Source organism: Pogoniulus pusillus, chromosome 1, assembly GCF_015220805.1.
Source record: "Pogoniulus pusillus isolate bPogPus1 chromosome 1, bPogPus1.pri, whole genome shotgun sequence".
Taxonomy (NCBI): Eukaryota; Metazoa; Chordata; class Aves; order Piciformes; family Lybiidae; genus Pogoniulus; species Pogoniulus pusillus.
This window is the reverse complement of record NC_087264.1, coordinates 28,658,340-28,677,530: the sequence shown is the minus strand read 5'-3', so window position 1 is coordinate 28,677,530 and position 19,191 is coordinate 28,658,340. Positions and strand designations below refer to the sequence as shown.

Genomic DNA, 19,191 nt, shown 5'->3' with positions numbered 1-19,191 from the left:
ACAACCCTTCATGGTGTTGTGAAGCAACATAGCCTATGGCAAAAATTTATTTTACCAAGTTGACCATGGAGTTATTGTTGGTTTGCACAGGAACACACAAAGGGGAACTGTGCTGGCTGGTAGCAGTATTAAACAAGCATGATTTCTTGAGGGAATGGGTAATTTCTGCTCATGGACAATGCACCAGAAGAGTGAGGAGGCCAAAGGGTTCCTTCCCTCAGATTTTGATCTGTTACGACCTGATGAAGATGCAGCAGATTGTGGCTACAGTTTCTAATCAGTTCCAGTGAGCTGGAAGCTGTACCATTTTCAATGGCATAGGGGTCAGCTGGGTGCTTACAGGGGCAAGTATCCTGCGGTGGTGGTGGTTTCACAGGTCTGCCGAGGACAGCACAGAGGGTGGTGTGTGGTTGTAGCTGAGCTTTGCCTCTGGCTGGAAGGGGTCAGAAGCTGGGGCTTAAACACATCTAGATTACAGCCAGAATCAGTCTGAGCTGGAAAGTGCCAGGAGTACTCATAGAGGGTGGAGCTAAGGAAAGTCATTGCTGCAGGATTCTTCATCTAAATGAAAATAATAATAATGAGTGGTAGGAAAGAAGAGGGAAAGAATGCAATTACTTGAGGAAAGACCCAGCCCTCTGGGATCAAAGCTGTGTAGACATAAACCACCATAGGAGTGTGTTTGCTCTGCACACTGAGTCCTACGGTGGCAGGAATATGGTACAGAAAGCCTAAACATGATTTGGCAAATGTTTGGCAAAGTCACTCTGATTTTCATTTACCCTGTCTACTTACTGTCACAGATCACTTAAATTAATGTACTGTTGCTACACCTTACTCCAGAGTATGTGTTTCTGCAGGCTTTGAGGTCTCTCTAAGAAGAAAGTTGAGCACTTGGATAAAAGGCCACCCCTCTCTTTCCATTAGTTACAGATCTGCCATTAGTCAGTACTGGGCGAAGTGAGTCAAACCACACTTCCATCGGCAGGCAAAGGTATTCTTTCCTCCTTGTTTTACCACAGGATTCAGCTTCCCAGTGTAAGAAAATGGGAGGGGAATAACTAACTGGGTTTAAGAAATCAGGCAGAGGTGGGGCTCTGAGTCAGTTTATAAAACACTTGCTCACCTGTATATGAGACATTTAAACTACAGGTGTCTGTGGAAGCTGGGAGATGTGAAATTGCATTGCTGCAGATAACAGAGGACTTCTATGTGACAGCAACCTCAGTGGAGCAAGAGGGCATTTCGTCTCAGGTAAGAAGGATGCAGAACAAAGCAAGGTATCTAGGAGCTCAACCGGTTTTGCTGCAGGTAGTTTCTGACCTACCATTGGCTATAAATGACTGGGCAGGACAAAAGTCAGAGCTTCAAGAGCTCATTATTGAGATTTAAGAAATGATAGCAAACTATAGGAAAGAAATGAAAACTACTTGGGGAGTAGCAATTCATTAACAAAGTCAACGTTTTGTATATTTAGGGGTTTTCTTCATTTTCGAGACAGGATATATGCAACAATGCCCTAAGTATTTGATAGGATGGAGGTATGCTTCAAGTGGCAGGCTAATGACAGGGTGTGTTCGCAGGAGACAGGTTTGCTATTCCTTTGACAGCCAAGGCTAGGAGCTGCCTTCCCTCCCTGTGTGTCATGCAAAGAGTGAGCCTTACCTGGCACGACATGTGCAGAGCACTCTGCACAGCTGGAAACACCTAAACCTGCCGCGGCTCTACGGACGGCGCTGACCACAGGCTCCCATGGCGCTGCCCTTCCGCAGTTCTCAGTTCCTGGTGAGGACTGCTTCTAAGAGACAGGATGTTTTCCCTGGCCGTGACGGTGACCCTTCTTGCTGCAGGAGCTGATTCCTCAAACTGCTCGACCAGGAGAAGGAATTATGCAGCTGAATCCTGATGGGGAACAGCGGACTCCTGCTACGAAGGTACCTCAAAGGAGAATGTAAAAAGAAAACTGTAAAAGGGACGCTCCGACTGGGTGGAGCCCGGGGGAGAATAGGTAGGGCTCGGCGTCTGCCAAACAGCCTAATTAGCTGCCCTAACCCATCCAGCTCCTTCCCTGAAGCACTGCCCTGCTTATCGTTTGGATCACTTTACTTACATAGTCTTGCTTCACGGTGAAGTCCTAATGCTCTTTTCAGTCCCTGGCACATGAGAAATGAATCCTGTTTTAACAAGACTAATATCTTTAAATGGATGAGTATTAGCATGCCTTCTACTATGTATTTCTTGCTGAAACATAAGGGCACGTTTAGTGCCAGTGCAGAGGCAGTGATAGCTGTGAAATTGTGCTGCTCACTCCTACAAAGGGTATGGCACAATCTTGAAGACGATTTTCAACACTTGAGCTCCTGTTCTTCTTCTGGCATCTCCAAAAAACCTAACAGTTTTTCAGACTTCAGACACATTACCTAAAATCTTTCCTCTAGGAAACATGAAGACAAGATGTGCCAAAAAAGTGTTTTCTCTTGTTCTTATGTTGTTCTGTCTAGTTTGGGACTACTTAGCAACAACTAGGAACAATCCATTGTTCTATTTCAAGCTGAGTTAAGCTGTTGAACAAGCTTTGTGCTTACAGTTTAAGGGATAGCCAACTCTTTCTGTTGAATAGTTGAATAGAAAACCCAAAGATGAGGAGATGCAGCCTAAGATGCAACCCTCTGCACTGCAAAGGTCCTGGCAAATTAAAAGAACAAACCAAACCTCTCACATTTTTTTAGGCAAAACTCACATGGCTGATGGGATTTTGGACATCTGTGATTTATACCTCTATGATGTCTCAGCCAAAGCTCCCTGCCTGGTTATGACAGGGCATATCCTCATGTCTGAGTACTTTCTTCAATCTGCACTCTTTCCCTGGTGTTTTGGCATTGCCATAAGATGTGAAGATTGCTCCAGGGGACCAATTCCTGAAATTGAGCTGAGCCATTACAGGGAAGCTTAGCACCAGTTACTGGCTCTGCAATTGATGAACACTCTCCATCTCTACCTGCCTTATTTCAGTGCCTTAATGTTAGCTTTTAGACATGAATTAACATGAGGATGTTAGGAGAGAAAAATTGTGGAATGGTTTGGATTGGAAAGGACCTAAAACTGCATCAAACCCAACCCCCTGAGCAAGGGCAGGGACATCTGCCATCGCTTGCCTTTGACAATCTTATCCTCCACTGCCCTTTGAACTCTAGCAATGTTCAACATCCCTGGTTTACACATCCAGTCAGCTGCTGAACAGTGTGAGTGTTGGTGGTGGTTCCTTTTCCTAGGTCAGGGTGCTTTGCTTACTGGGAGCCTAATTTTACCTGCTTATTAATTAACTTGCATGATAATTGCCCCGAATCTTAACAATATATATTCACGAACTCTAGCTTCACCGTGTTACACTCAACTGTACTGTTTATACTATGAGATGTCACACAGAGGTATATTCCACCAAGCCTCTCTTTGCTTTGTATGGAGGATAAGCACAGCACATTATTAACATAGTACATTCCAAATTGTTTTACTCAGACATGCCAAATACAGTAGAAGCTTTGCTCTCCTTTCCCACAGTACCTATGTCATGCATCCTCCTAATGAGGTCAGCATCTTGCTAATGTCTCTTCAGGACTGGCAAAGATCTCTTTATAATAATTTTTCAGTATAGGTAAAGTGAGCAAGTGCCAGCACTACCAGCTCCTTGCCTTGCAGCTACGTTAAAATTCTTCTGTATTTTAGAACAAAAATCCCTGCTGATTTATGCTTGTAAATATATTGCATATATATGCTTGTGAATTTTGCTTTGCTGTAAACTACAGCTTCAGCTCACTTCCAAGCCATCTGAGCTAGTCTGGTAAATTTCAGGGCGGGGTGGGGAGGGGTGGGGGGGGGGGTTAGTTCCTAACCCGCTTCAACCACATACGTAGTGAGCAGTATGGAGGAAGAGCAGGACAGTTATCTCTCCTTCTGGTATTAAAAGCACTGAGGGGATCAGGTCAGTGGTTAACTCTGAAAAGTACTGTACATTTAAAAGAGCAGAAGTATGAGACAGTCATATCCCGTAGCCCAGGAAACTGAACATGTGCAATGACTGGAGGGGCTTCCTGTGATGATACTTTTATCACTTGCAAAATACCTAAGGCAGCTTTTCATTTTCTGCTTGGAAATTCAACAAGTAAATCTTCTTCTGAGGTGAGTTCAAATATTACTACTTCGTGCAGCTGGATTTTAGTTACAAAACAAGTAAATTCTCTCCAATAGGACAAACCCACATACTGTGCTATGAAAGTTGGGAAGTCCTTCAGTCTAGTATTTGATTTAGGTATTAGAATGAAAATATTCTATTGTCTGTTTCATAGGCAAATAGAAAAAAATCAGCTAAGTTGTTTGATATTTGGATATTTCTCTGTCTTGATAATTTCTATCTACCTTTACCATTCATTCCTGTCTTTCATATGTTTTCTCTGTGTGACCTGCAGGTAGAGTCATCTCCATGTTACTTACTGACTGTAAGAGTCATAAGAGCAAGAAATATCCATCAAGCAGATGTCTGTAAGTGTCTGTACTGCTCTTAACTTTTCATTGGGTTCTAGGTAGCCCTGCTCCAAGAAAACGGCACTCTAATTTTTTTCCATGGGTGAAGAAAGTCCCCTCACTGGCTTGCAGGTTCCAGCAATGAACAGTGTGTTGCTCCTCTTTGCATCAGCCCTGCTCTGTGCAGAAGTAGCTCTATAAGTTCACAGCTGTACCTGTTGGACACATTTCTCTGCCTCTCCAAAGGGAGCAGGGAAAGCTCTTGTAGAAAACAAGAAATTCAGAAAGATATCCTGTGTTTTCCTCTGGAGTATATTTATATAAAAAGGACATGGAGTGGTTGGGGAAATGGTCCAAATATCACAGAATCACAGAATGCTAAAGGGTTGGAAGGGACCTCCAGAGGTCAAGTTCAACCTCTCTGCAAAGCAGGACCACTTAGTACAGGTCACAGAGGAATGTGTCCAGGTGGGCTTTGAAGATCTCTGCAAAAGGAGACTCCACAGCCTCTTTGAGCAGCCTGTTGCAGTGCTCCAAATGTCAAAGCTGCCTTATCTCAAATTTAGCTTGTGCTCAAAGCTTTCTGAAGGCTAAGTAATGGAAACAACTATACCCTGATTCCCTGTGTACCAGCCTTCACAGCTAAAACCTTGTAAGGTGTCATTATGTTCCTAAGGTTCACTTCTGATGGCCTACAACTGAAATACAATAAAAGATTCTAGCTTTACCTATGCAGAAATCAGAAAATATTTTTCTTTGTTTTGGGCTTTTTATTAACATTCTGTGTGGCTAAAACAAAAGGTATCACTTTGTTTCCTTAACCCCTGAAGACACAGGGTGCTATAATTACTCTGAATTATTTTGTACTTGGCTAAACTGATTGCTTGATGGCAGAAAAAAGGAGAAAACTCTTTGGGTTTAATGCATTTATACTATTCCTAATCATATTAGTTCAGAGTAGAATCATGTTCCTTTTCTTCTTGATTCCTATTGACTAAAGTGCAATGCTTCTGTTAGACAAAACAGTGATCATGTATCCTGGCATCTGTCTTTGTAAGCAAAGCTTCATGTCATTCAATTTGTTCTTCTGGAGCAAATCCTCATTTTAGATGTCTTTGTGTTTCTTAACATGCAGTAAGCCAGACTGATTGCTACGTGAGCCTGTGGCTTCCAACTGCTTCAGCTGACAGATTTCAGACTAAAACCATAAAGAATTGCAAAGATCCAGTCTGGAATGAAACCTTTTACTTCAGGATCCAGAGTCAAGTTAAGGTACTGAACTGGGACTTCTCTGTTAGTGATGACTTAGGGAGCAAATGCCAGGTTTTATCCTTTGGTAAAGAGGACATAAGTAGTTTTCCCAAGAGTCAAAGAAAGATGCAGAAAGATGTGAGAATAATGCATATCCTTTAGGTGGCTTTTCATGCCATGAAAGACAAATGTATCTCTCAGCTATGTGTAGAATATGACCTTTGAGATGTTTGTGACTTCCTCTCATTCCTTCTTGTAGGCAGATAACTACATGGAGCTGATGTCCCCTCCACCTCCTTCCATTCTTGTCCTTATTCTTTACATCCTCCCACTTCTCACAACAGCTGTCCCCCCAGGATGTCCTGCTTTGAATGATACTGGACACATTCCTAAAGTCCTCTATTTCCCTTCCCAGAATGTACTGGAGATGGCACTCTATGATAAAGACGTGGTTTCTCAAGACGACCATCTCTTTACAGTGTACTTCGATATAGCCAAGCTTTCCCTGGGAGAGCAGGTCTTCATGCACTTCAAGTGTGATTCACAGGTGAGGTCTGAGTTGAGAATGGGAGTAGGGTGGCAAGAACATGTTTGTCAGCTTGTCTAAAATGTTACTTGCAAAACCTTTCCTTATTTCCCTCTCATATATGGATACTCAGCCTCATAAAAGGGTGTTGTCTTTCACTCTGACTTAGAAAGCTGTCTTCATTCTAGGATCTGTAGGCAATCCCAAGTACAAATACAGGCTGGGTGGTGAATGGCTGGAGGGAAGCCCTAAGGAAAAGGACCTGGGGGTCTTGGTTGATGAAAAGCTCAAGATGAGCCATCCATGTGAGTGTGCAGCACAGACAGCAACTTTGTCCTGGGCTGCATCAAGAAAAGCATGGCCAGCAAGTCAAGGGAGGGCCACAAAGGTGATCAGAAGCCTGAAGCACCTCTCCTATGAGGACAGACTATGAGAGTTTGGGTTCTTCAGCCTGGAGAATACTTCCAGGAGACCTTGTAGTGGCCTTCCAGTATCTGAAGGAAGCCTACAGGAAGGATGGGGAGGGACTATTTACAAGGTCTTGTAATGATAGGAGTATAATGGGTTTAAACTGGCAGAGAATAGATTCAAGAAGTTCTTTACAGTGAGGGTGGTGAAACACTGGCACAGGTTGCCCAGGGAGGTTGTGGCTGCTCCTTCCCTGGAGGTGTTCAAGGCCAGGTTGATGAGGCCTTGAGGGACCTGTTCTAGTGGGAGGTGCCCCTGCCTATATTGGGGGGTCGGAACTAGATGATCATTGAGGTCCCTTACAGTCTAAACCACTCTATGGTTCTACAATGGTTTTGGTGTTGGCAACAGAGGCTTACATACTTTAGATGACTTCAGGTGACTTTGAGAAGCCTGCCCCCATCACAGATCAAGAACTGTGTCCATGTCAGTACATGCAGCTATTCATCATAACTTGTTACTAAGTCTGGCAATTAGGAAATAATAATTCTTAATCAGAACCAAGAATCAGACCAAACTTGTTGCTAATGATGGATTGTGGCACACGTGTTTAAACAAGGTGTCTGATAAGGTGGCAACAAAAAATATTCTTATCTTGAATCACAGAATGATTTTGGTTGGAAGAGACCTTAAAAACCCACCTAGTCCCAACTCCCCTGCCATGGGCAGGCACAAATGTCCAGGAAGACTCTGTAAATTAGGCGTGCCACTTCTTCATATATTGTGTCTGTCTGTGTCCTTTTGAAGGTACCTCCCAGTCTCTAGCACATCATTGCGTCATTCAGTTGATTAATTACCTTATCTGCACAGCACTAAACTCCATTCTGAAGTTCTCTATCTTATAATGCCTTATTTGACCGTTTCTTTCTCTGCAAAATACCAGAGAAGCAATGTGTAGACTTCCTCCAGCCCTTAGTAAATAGAAACATTCAGCTGCTTTCACGTTGTTATGTCACCATTTCCTCTCCTTACACCAGCAAGCTTGGGCTGCTCCTCTCAGCAGACCGTCTCTCTCTTTGCTGGCAGACTTGGTATGAGACAGCACCCTTGTCTGGGTCTGCCCCTTATGCCCCAGCAGAAGCAGGCAAGACAACCACTTTCTTTGTTAAAAGCTGCTATTGCAGCCATCCAGAAACTTCCCATCCATAAAAGAATCTTGAGGCATAGATCACACAGATGGGAGGTGGTGGATGCTTCTCTTTTAAATGCTCTGCCAGTTACAAATAGTCCATGTCTATACATACTGTGAGAGTGGGAACTTGCATTATGAGAACTGACAGTAGATTAGGGTCAAATCCATTTACCTTTTTGTTATCTTCTAGAGACAAGAAGAGCTAGAGATGGGATTTGCATTGGATAATATGTGAGTAAATATGAAACACATAATCTGCAGCAAAAAGAAACAGCAATGCAAAAGTATGAAACAATCTAATTGCCAGAATGCATCATTCCTTGATGATGCCAGTGATGAGTACAATTTCCAATGGAATCTGTGCTATGAGATGTGTGACAAAGTGGTGCATGTCAGAATGGCCTCCCATGAACTTCAGGCAGACAAGAAGAACACCCTAAAACCTTTTCTTTGCACAAAGTATATACTATTTAAGATCAGAAGACTGTGACTGCTGGTTTGTTATGCATTTGTCTTTGAGTTCAGCAAAGGGGTTCACCTCCTTTTGAAGCCAAACACAGAATAATGAACTGGATTTATGATCTAGAGCCATTTCTGCAGTTTCAAAACAAAACCAAGAGGGGGGTGGGGAGTGGGTCTGCAGCCTCAGCCTGGGGCTCAGCACAAGATCACTGCAGAGATTGGCTCCACAGTACCTTTTTATTTCCTGCTAAGCCTCAGGACTGAAGGAGCCAGACAGATGACAGCTGCATCTTGACAGAGTACAGTGAGGAAACCTGTACTGTGAGTCTCCTGGGACTGTTCTTCCAAATCCAACACACAGCTAAAAATAAGCAAGCCCAAAAAAAAAAAAAAAACAACCCCAAAAAAACAACCCTCAAGAGAAGGATGTGGCTCATTAATCATACTGTAATTACACTGAGCTATTTAACATGTATTTTTCTTTCTGGTTCCTAGTTCAGGCCCTCCTGAAGCCATCATTACTAATGGAGTGCTAGTGGTGAGTGTTGTGTCCTCTGTTTTGTCCTGTTCCACACTTGCTTCACTTGATTCACAGTCATCAGGCCAACATGCCCTTCGAGTGGGAAAATCCAGCACTGGGAATTCCCACTTCACTGTCTGCCTCTTCATAAGGCTGGCACTCACAGAGAGGCTGGGGCTGGAAGATTCCCCAAGCTGGTGTCCATCAGGTGTTGCAAAGGCAACACACAGGTGCGGTTTAAGTCTGAGTAATCAGTGCAGCAGTGAACTCTGCCTTAGGCATTACTCCTCTTGAATCCCTGTATTGCCAAAGTGGTAGAGTTTGTCTTGGCCCAGGCCCTCACCATTTCCTCTATTCATGACTGCATGTTCCACACAGGGACTTACTGACCATGCAATGTGCTGATTTATTAGCTTTGGTTCCTCATTGTTTCTGTTTAAATTATAGAATGATTTGGGTTGTAAGGCACCTTAAAGATCATCTAGTTCCACCCCTGCTCCACCATGGGCAAGGACCTCCTACTAGACCTGGATGCTCAAGGCCTCATCCAACCTGGCCTTGAACATCTTGAGGAAGGGGATGTCCATAATCCTCCCTGGGCAACATGTTCCAGTGTCCCACTACCATTACTGTAAAGAATTTCTTTCTAACATCCAGTCTAAATCTATGCTTCTCAAACTTTAGTCATTCCCTCTTGTCCTGTCACAACAAGCCCTTGTAAAAAGTCCCTTCCTGTCTTTCCTGTAGGCCCTATAAGGTCTCCTTGGAGTCTTTTTTTCCAGACTGAATAAAAAGTCCTCTGCATCTCTGTTGGCATCCTGTGAGGGCTCTTTTTTGCTTTGGCCTCCACTTTAACCCTTCTGCAAGCTCTGCTCATCCACACTGCACATCCAGCCTTGCCCTGGCTGTGTTCAGTTTCTCAGAGGATTCTTTTGTCCCAGCCAGTATCTGAAAAAGAGGGTCATGGTTGGGAAAAAGCATTTTTCCTTAGAACCAAGTGCATTGCCTGTATGGTATTCACATCATCATCAGTAGGGGCTTTGACTAGGAAACCAAATCTCAAACCGGCAAATTCCCTGCCGTGAGGTATTTTGTTGTGTCTCTTACAGTCTCGCAAAGTCTGCTGCTTGGAAGTCCAGGTGGTTGAGAAGAAAAAGAAAAAGGAGAAGAAATCTTTATCAAGTAAGGTTATTTCTCCATCAGCTATCTTAAAATCATGACCTGCTACTATTATGAAGGCAATCAGCTTAATGTAAGAATGAAAAAAACCCCCAAGCAACCAAACAAATCCAAACCACGAAAACAGCTTGCGATTAACTCTATAAGAAAGCCTCTTGTCTTCAGTTTTGATGACAAAACTACTCTGTGCCTGATTCTGTGTTGTTTCACTAGAGAAAGGATTCTCCTTTAAAGTGCAAGGCTCTTACGAGGGCACCCAAGACATTGTGTTGGGATCTGACCTGGTCTTCAACCCCTCCTCTGCTAAATTCCACTACGCCAGATACAAGCAGCCAGTGCTGGATGTGATGCTACCTGGGAAGAAGCAGCCTTCCTCCTTTGTATGTAATGGCATGTAAAGTAGCATGGGCCGTAACCAGTAACACTAATTTGCATTGTGGAAGGAGACTAATATTCCTTACAACATAAACCTGCACATGTTTGTGTTTTTTTCAGCACTCCCATATGCATGATACAGGCTCTCCAAATGTGGGACTCCACATCCTACCAAGCGGAAAAAAATGGATCTTAGCAGAGGTAAGTGCCTGCTCTTTGGTAGGAGAGGTTGAGAAACCTGTGTCTGGAAGTTTGCAGTCCCCTGATAATTATCAGAGTGCTTTTGAATGATGAAAGCCTGCAGGCAAAAATGACACAATCTAACAGTGACAAGTCTTTAGGTGATATGGCCAGACTGTGCCTTATTCTGTTTGAACAGGTAAGGAAATTGGGGGATCTTATTACTTCATCCTGACCCTACTTCATGGAGGCTCTGCTTTTCCCCTTCTCATGCACCAGTGGGCCACCTAATTAACTGAGACAGCACCAGTCTCTGGGTGATGCTGAGTATGCTTTGCAAAACACTTTCAGGTTCATGGTGAAAACAATAACCTACACAATGGAAGAACCATGGCTGTTGTGGGATATAAGCCATGGAAAGGGAGAAGCAAATGCTGCTGTGTAGCATAGTAGTTTGGATGCAGACTGGCTGGTTGCCTGAGGGAGATGAGTAAAGTACACATCATCACTTTCCTCTGTAAACAGCAGTTGTCCTCATATGAAAACATTGGGAATTACTGAACAACATCCCTGACAATAAACCTCTACAATTAAGTCACATTCACTGCTGGATTATCCATTGCTCCTGACTTGTACCCGCATTGCTAGGATGGCACAAGATAAAATTCCCCCCCTGGGGCGGCAGGTGAGGAAGAGAGCTAACAGAGATTGCCATGGTTGCACTGTTTGTGTTCTTGCTTTCCAGGATAAAGGATTTGATTTATACGCGAAGGCAGAAGACTGGTAAGAGACTTACCCGTTCTTGGAGACTAACTCATCCTTAGCTGAACTCATCTCACCCTCTTTACTGGGGAGGAGGCACTCACATGAGACAGTAGGTTGCATGACCAAGTGATGTGGAATTTACATGAGTTGGAAGCGAGCTATATGTGTAAAACCAACAACATGCATAGATAATCCACATGGAGACAGGAATCATGAAAAATAGGCACAGAATAGAAGAAATAATGTCACAAGTCAGTTGTAGCAGTCTGTGTTACACTCTGCACAGTCTTTAACTCTTTCTCTCACACTGTGTAAGAGTGCAGGTGATCACCCTGTGCTGCTGGTCATGAAATAGGTGGATTTGCTGCCTACTTTAGGACAAATGTGAGTAGCTTTCCCCACAGCTCTCAGTGCAGGCTAAAGGATGAGGGAATCCAGACTGCAGGTGTCTCAGAAATTATTTGCAGGAATGTCTTCAGCATATGTTTTCTTCTGATAATTCCTTAGAAATTTAGCAGTTCCCTTTCCTACCATTCTTTTCTAGAATCACAGAATCATTTTGGTTAGAAAGGACCATTCACATCACCAGGTCCAGCCATCAAACTATCAATACCAAGTCATCACTAAACCTTGTCCCTAAGGGCCACAACTGCATATCTTTTAAATACTTCCAGGGATGTTGGCTCTCACTTTCCTGGGCAGTCTGTTCCAGGACTAGGCCACCCTTTCAGTGAAGATTTTTTTCTTACTATCCAAGCTAAACCAGCCCTAACACAGCTCGAGGCCATATCCTCTTGTCCTATCTCTTGTTACAATGTCCTGCAGTGTTGTGGACCTGCTCATCTGTGTAGGAAAGGCTCCTCCTGTAGACGCAGCACTTTTTGGATCTTGTTTATTTCCCTGTGTTGGAAACCCTGGGCTTGTCTGCCCATAATGAATTGCAATATTCTTTTGTCTTGATCTCTGTTCCAGCCCAGACCAACTTGATGTGCGTTTAGGGTTTGACCTCTGCATTCAGGAGCAAGATTTTCTGTGCAAAAGACAGAAGTACGTTGCTCCTGCTCTGAAGAAGGTTCTACAGCTGGAACAGGATCTGCTGGACCATGAGGTTGGTAGGACAAATACTCAAGAAGATCTAATGAGTTCTTAACAGTGGGGATATAATAGCATAATATGAACTCTTTTTTCTTCATGGTTAATTTTTCTTCTGGTCTTTCCTTAATATTATGTACACTTCCAACACTGCCCCATGGCTCTGATCTCGCCCTGCCATTTATGTCCTTTGTCTCTTGAGTTTCGCCTTTCTCCTGCTACGCCTCCATTGCTAGCCAGGCTAGATAATCCTTACACAGAACTAGCTTCTACCACAGCCTTCACCCTATGATTATTACCCTCATTGATAAACCTTCATTTTTCCCTTGAGCTATGAGATTTCTTTTTCATTCCTGCCTTTAAAACTGACTGTTTCTCTCCTATTGTCTCTTTTGGTTTGAATTAACACTTCTTTTTTTAAAATCTTTTTTTTAACCACTTGTGTGGAACACATTAGAGACTGGGAGGCTGATGTCAATTACCTAAGCTAAACCTGTCATTGCTTTTCTTCCTGTTCTCCTTTATAGAATAAATGGTAGCTTATGTTCCAGTAGAAATCATTTGGGAAGACATGTGTGTGTCTAGGCAGATACAGTGATGTCAGGCTTTGTGTAGCCAGAGGTCTCTGCTGAGAGCCTCAGTCAGCTGCAACACACCAGCTGATGCCAGCCCTTTCTGTTCATGCATTGCACAGGCCCCAGTGGTGGCCATCATGACCACAGGAGGAGGAATGAGATCTCTGACCGCACTGTATGGCAGTCTGCAGGGGCTCAAGAAACTCAATGTCTTGGACTGCGCCACCTACCTAACTGGCTTGTCTGGTACTACATGGTAGGTTGGACTGGGCAGCTCTTGAGCAGAGTTTTCCTGATGACATCTGTGTGCAATAGCATACCTGTCATAGCTTCTCAGCGGTTTTGCTTTGTTGACCTTTTCCCCAAACTGATAGTCTTGTCATGGGGAAAAGTCACACAATTTGCAACAACATGGAAATGAGCATTTGTCTGAGAAAAGCTGATGGAAAATTGCTCTAGCCCTTTTGTCAGGGAGAATGACTGTAACTTCAAAGGGAATGTGATGATTCCTTAGGGAACTAAAGGTACAAAACTGTCAATTTCAAATCAAGTTTAAATAGAAACATGAAATATATCCACTGCCAACTTCAAACCTTGGTGTGCTTTTTTTTCTTCTTCCTAGGACCATGTCAAACTTGTACAGAGATGCTGACTGGTCACAAAAGGATCTCGACAAGCAAATCAGTGAGGCTCGAAAACATATGACAAAATGCAAGATAAATTCCCTTTCCTTGGACTATTTGAAGTATTACAAAAAGCAGCTGTGCCAACGGAAAAGAGAGGGCCGCAAAACATCTTTTATAGATCTCTGGGGGCTTGTCCTGGAATCTTTGTTGCATGATGGGGTACAGTATGTCATAAAGCAGCATTTACAGTGGTTTAAATTGTCCTGAAAAGTAATTTCCAGCAAAGATATTTTCCTTTTTGTTCTGAGAGAAGTAGTTTGTTACCAGACTGTGTGTACACAACAACAAGCCATTCCCCAAACTTTTCACAGCAGTCTTTTGGATACCCAACCATGGTGGCATGCAGCATTTTTGCTTGTGGGATTTTGGATATGTTTCCCTAGGAAAAATCCATCACTAACATTTGGAGGGAAAAATAATTAAGATGTCTTTTATTTAGAAATAGCAAAATTATAGACATTATCTTAATGCCTATCAGAGGGCCACAAACAAGCCTGCAGACTTCTGAAATATGTGAGGGGTCTTACATAAACGTGCAGCATAATGCATTAACTTGGTTTGTACCAGTAGTTTTGCTTTCTGTTCTTCATCATTTTCTTTCATTTTCATGCTGCTGGGTTAATAAATAATCTGGCATCAGATGGGATGCCTGCAGATATTTCAGTAACAAAATGCTTGCAGGAGGTTTGAGAAATATGGACCACTTCTGAATTTAAGCCCAGCATATATTATACATTAAAGGCAGGAATTTTTCTGCTCTACAAGCTTAGGTGTAGAGAAAATGTGCTTGTGCTGCTTTTCATCTCCGTGTAACCATATTTCTGGAATCGCAGAAAGACAACCATAGACTCTCCGATCAGCAACAGGCCATTGATCGTGGTCAGAATCCATTGCCTATCTATACAGCAGTCAATGTCAAGAACAATTATAGCACTCTGGATTTCAAAGGTAATTATGAGACTTCTGCAACTGGGGCTGACTTGTCTTTACATTTAAGCTGGTAGATCCTGGGACAGACCTTTCAGATAATCATGGAATGGCTTAGGTTGGAAGGGTCCTCAAATATCATCTAGTTCCGACTCCCCACCACAGGCAGGGGCACCTCCCACTAGAACAGGTCACTCAAGACCTTATCGAACCTGGCCTTGCACACCTCCAGGGAGGGAGCAGCCACAACCTCCCTGGGCAACCTGTGCCAGTGTTTCACCACCCTCACTGTAAAGAACTTCTTCCTAACATTTAGGTTGAATCTCCTCTCTTCCAGTTTAAACCCATTACTCCTCACCCTGTCATTACAAGACCTTGTAAACAGTCCCTCCCTATCCTTTCTGTAGGCCTCCATCAGATACTGGAAGGCTACTACAAGGCCTCCTGGAAGCCTTCTCTTCTCCAGGCTGAAGAGCCTCAACTAGTATAGCCTGTCCTCATAGGAGAGGTACTCCAGCCCTCTGAGTATCTTTATGGCCCTCCTCACTTCAATCGTTCAATGTCCTTCTTGTGTTGGGGGCTCCAAAACTGTAGACAGTCGTCTAAACCAGGCTCTCATTTAAAGACCAGAACCTCAGCTGACATGTGTTCATATAATGTCCTTGTGGTCAGGTACAAGTTTAAATGTCTGTGCAATAGACTCAAAAACCTTCCAAAGGCTTCTCACGTTCATGAGTTTTCATTTGTGCCATGCTTACAGCTTATTACCATTGGTCTGAAATATTAGACTTAACTGCAGAGATTATCTTAATTGCCAACTACTTTCATGCCCATGATAGCAACATACTTTGTATCCACAGCTAAGGGGCTGAAATAAAACACTATTCTCCTTGTATTCCTTTTCCCAGAATGGGTGGAGTTCACCCCTTATGAGGTGGGGTTGCAGAAATACGGAGTTTTCGTTCGCACTGAGGATTTCGGCAGTGAGTTCTTCATGGGTCGGCTGATGAAGAAGATCCCTGAATCTCGGATCTGCTTCCTAGAAGGTAAGCTCTTAAAACCATTTGAATGGTTTTTATCTTTAATTGTGAACTGTATAAACTACTCACCAATAAAGCACTGGTGCAAGACTGACAGTAGTAACAGTTTTGCAATTCATGTCATATGAATATCTGAGCTAGAAAGCTCTTCCCTTTTGCAGGCATGTGGAGTAGTTTGTTTTCCCTGAATGTGTTGTACATCTGGAATTTGTCCCATTCATCAGAAGATTTCTGGCACAGGTGGACCCGGGACAAAGTTGACAACATAGGTAAATTATCAGACTTCTTCCTTACTATGTATTAATTGTCAGATAGAGTTGATTTTAGCTAAAGCTTCCCAACCATTTGCTATGTGAAACATGCACATTTTAGCTGCCATTTCTTTGAGCTTCTCTTCAAAAGCCACATTGCCTTTCTGGGTGGAATTGGATTCAAAACCTTGTACCACAAAGCATAACTTGATAATTGAAAAACCCAGTCTTGTGATCTGTGTTCAACACTGATCTTGGCAGAAGAGTGAAATATTCAGAAATAATAAGATGTTGATTACATTAAGTCAGAACTGCAGTAATACAAATAGATGCAGCTATCACTTTCCACAGCCTGCATTTCATCTACAAGTATGTTTGGTGCAGATTTTTATCACTAACTCATACTGGATCTTGATTTTTATCCACATCTGCACTGTGTAAGGAAATGGCATTTGGCTGGTAAGAGTAGAATTTTACTCTCTTCTTCATTTGGTCAGTTTGTGCCTCTTGAGTCTTTTCATTTGATACCTTTCAGATAAAGGGGGCACAATTGTATTACTTAGCCTTGACATCTTCGGGGATAACTTTGGTCTAGACAGGTGGAGTTTAATATCCTTTTCCTGTGCAGAGGAGGAACCTATCCTACCACTGAAGCCACATGAACTGAGAACTCGCCTGTCCACCCCGCCTGGCCCACTCAGCAGTGCTCTTCGTGGTGCTCTTACCGACCGCCCCTGCATTGCCCAGGAGCACAACTTCCTAAAAGGCTTACAGATGCATAATGACTACCTGGAGAACAAGCACTTCTGTAGATGGAAAGGTAAAGGAAGACTTGTTTGCCTGGGGGGAAGAATCAGCAAGCAGAACAAATCAAAGCCCTAGATTTGATATTTAAGCCATTCTCCAAGGTTAGAGGCCATGTTTGGGCAGAATCACTATTAGGTCACTCATTTGTGGCACACAAATGAGATGTAGAATAGCATGGTAGTGAGATCCATGCCAACAGTTTGCTGGTGGCACACATCTCCTTATGCAGGGGTAGCAGGTTCCAACGATGGCTCTTCCTTTCTCTATTAGAAGATGCACTCAGTGGGAATGCACAAGGAACTGCCTTCATGAATGGTACCACTGCAGGTCCAAAACTGCGTATGGCTGGAGAAAGGAGAGCAGATGAGAAGGGATACAGTGAATCTCCCATTCCACTGACAGTAACTGGTTAGGGCTCTGCAGTCGTGGTGTAAAACTCAAAACCAACTGCACCAGTTTCACACTATTGTACTCACAGCAAAAAAAATCTTTCCTTTCAGATACTGTGTTAGACACATTTCCCAACCAGCTGACACAATCAGACGAATTCCTGTCTCTAGTAGATACTGGATTTTTTATCAACACAAGCATCATGCCACTTCTGAAGCCAGAGAGAAAGGTGGATGTCATCCTGCATTTAAATTACAGTGCAGGATCCCAGACACAGGTGAGAGGAACTGAAGCAGTCTCTATTTCTTCTCCAATAGCTGCATGCACAGAAGTTTTTAAAACTTAGGTGTTTTCTAGCTTGGTCCTACTAAAAGTCTTAAACATTAGCATTTTGAGCTTAATGCTGCAGTGTGATTCTTCATTTGCACATATTCTCAGTGATTCTTTTTGATAGACACAGCTGTTCTGTGTGAAGAACTCTGGCAAAACAAAAGCTTTCTCTCCAGTGATACGGTGTTTTCCAAGAGGGCTTTCAGAGCTTTCACAGCTAGCTTGGAAAATGCCCCATTTTTTACTGGATGCCAAGAAACCTTGAGATTTGAAATCAAACTCCAGTCTTAGCACTGTTCTGTCCTTTGATCCAGGCTCTGGACCAAACGTGCAAGTACTGCTCAGAGCAGGGAATCCTTTTCCCCAAGGTGGACTTAAGTGAAGAAGACAGGAAAAACCTGAAGGAATGCTACCTCTTTGATGGTGCAGAGACCCCAGGGGCACCGGTGCTGCTGTTTTTCCCACTAATTAATGATACCTTCCAGAAATACAAAGCTCCAGGTAGGTGACCAGACATGTTGAAAAAAAAGGTTGATATCACAGCCATCCCATTCACTCTTGAGCTTCACTGTTGCTTTATTTCAATACATCAGAGCTCTCTATTGTTTAAACTATTTTTACCACATCAGATTTGATGCTGTGGCTGTGCTGCTTAGTTAGTTTGCAGATAACTTTGATGAATCCACACGAGCTACAGATACAGCTCAGAACAGCAATATTAGACCCATGTAAGACTATTTTCCTGCCTGGTAGTGTGAAGCAGCTGCTTCCACCTGAGCCAGGGACTGAGTTGTCAACTTGAAAACCAGTTCTTTAAAAAAAAAAAATCAACTCACAAAGGTAACTCAGATTATGAACTCTCACTGTGGACAGTCATCTGCTTTCCTTACTCTATTAAGAGCTGCTTGTGACCAGAGTCACTCCTGTCTCCCAGCAGTGTTTGTCGTACTCTCCTCCTAGGTCTGAAGCGCTCAGAGTCAGAGATGGAAGATGGCAAAGTTGATCTCTATGGCTGCTGTTCCCCTTACTCAACATATTCAATTCAGTACTCTGAGAAGGCATATGACCGTCTGGTTCAGCTGGGTGAATACAACATCCTGAATAATGAAGACCTCATTTTGCAGGCCTTGCACACAGCTGTGGCACGGAAAAGGCGAAAGAAATAATGTCAGACAAGGGAGGATGCATTTGTGTCCCTTTACCTGCTAAGAAAGTGAAGGTCCCTTATAATCAACAAGCAGACTTCAAAGGATTCCAGCTGAACTCCACTAATCGCAATCTCAGATGAACAAAGAGACTGAAGATAAACTTTTTTCTCCAAAGAATTTCACTGCAGAGGTTTGTTGCAATTGAGCTACAAAAGTGGAGTGCAAGTCATTGTATGGTTCAAGGATGGGCAGCCCCAAGAAGAAGGTGCTAAGATAACAATGAGCATGGTGCTAGTTGTCTTGAGAAACAGTTTGAAATATTTAAGTGCTCAGGGCAGACCACATTAAAAGCATATTTTATTAACTCCACTTGTGTTTTATGTTTGCAAGGTGGTGGTGAGGCAAGGTGATCTGTGGGGTAGGCTTGTGACTGGGATCATGGCACATTTTAGGCAAGCGTTTCAAGAAAGAAAGGCATCCTAAGGACACAAATCACCTTTGAGGAAGGCTTTGGACAGAAGTAGAGGTGACACAGGCCCTGAGTATGAGATCAACAGAGAAAGCGAGAG

General features: G+C 43.2%; 1 protein-coding gene across 1 annotated transcript; it reads left to right on the top strand.

The window, feature by feature from the left end:
* The first annotated feature begins 1,853 nt into the window (after positions 1 to 1,853).
* Positions 1,854 to 18,982, top strand: LOC135176885 (cytosolic phospholipase A2 epsilon-like). Its single transcript, XM_064146328.1, has 20 exons — positions 1,854 to 1,934; positions 4,464 to 4,536; positions 5,654 to 5,790; positions 6,185 to 6,316; positions 8,086 to 8,126; positions 8,853 to 8,895; positions 9,987 to 10,059; positions 10,270 to 10,436; positions 10,552 to 10,632; positions 11,357 to 11,394; positions 12,349 to 12,484; positions 13,163 to 13,299; positions 13,666 to 13,888; positions 14,563 to 14,677; positions 15,565 to 15,702; positions 15,858 to 15,965; positions 16,576 to 16,767; positions 17,255 to 17,421; positions 17,789 to 17,975; positions 18,435 to 18,982. Exons 1-20 carry the CDS (start codon positions 1,890 to 1,892, stop codon positions 18,638 to 18,640), a joined length of 2,439 nt encoding a protein of 812 aa, XP_064002398.1. The 5' UTR covers positions 1,854 to 1,889; the 3' UTR covers positions 18,641 to 18,982.
* Positions 18,983 to 19,191: the final 209 nt, after the last annotated feature.

What these genes read in the sequence shown, in the direction of transcription:
- LOC135176885 (XM_064146328.1), top strand. Translation starts at nt 1,890, where the DNA reads ATGCAGCTGAATCCTGATGGGGAACAGCGGACTCCTGCTACGAAG. An exon ending in GCACTTCTGTAGATGGAAAG is followed by an intron (nt 16,768 to 17,254) that starts GTAAAGGAAGAC and finishes CTTTCCTTTCAG; the next exon opens with ATACTGTGTTAGACACATTT. An exon ending in GTGCAGGATCCCAGACACAG is followed by an intron (nt 17,422 to 17,788) that starts GTGAGAGGAACT and finishes CCTTTGATCCAG; the next exon opens with GCTCTGGACCAAACGTGCAA.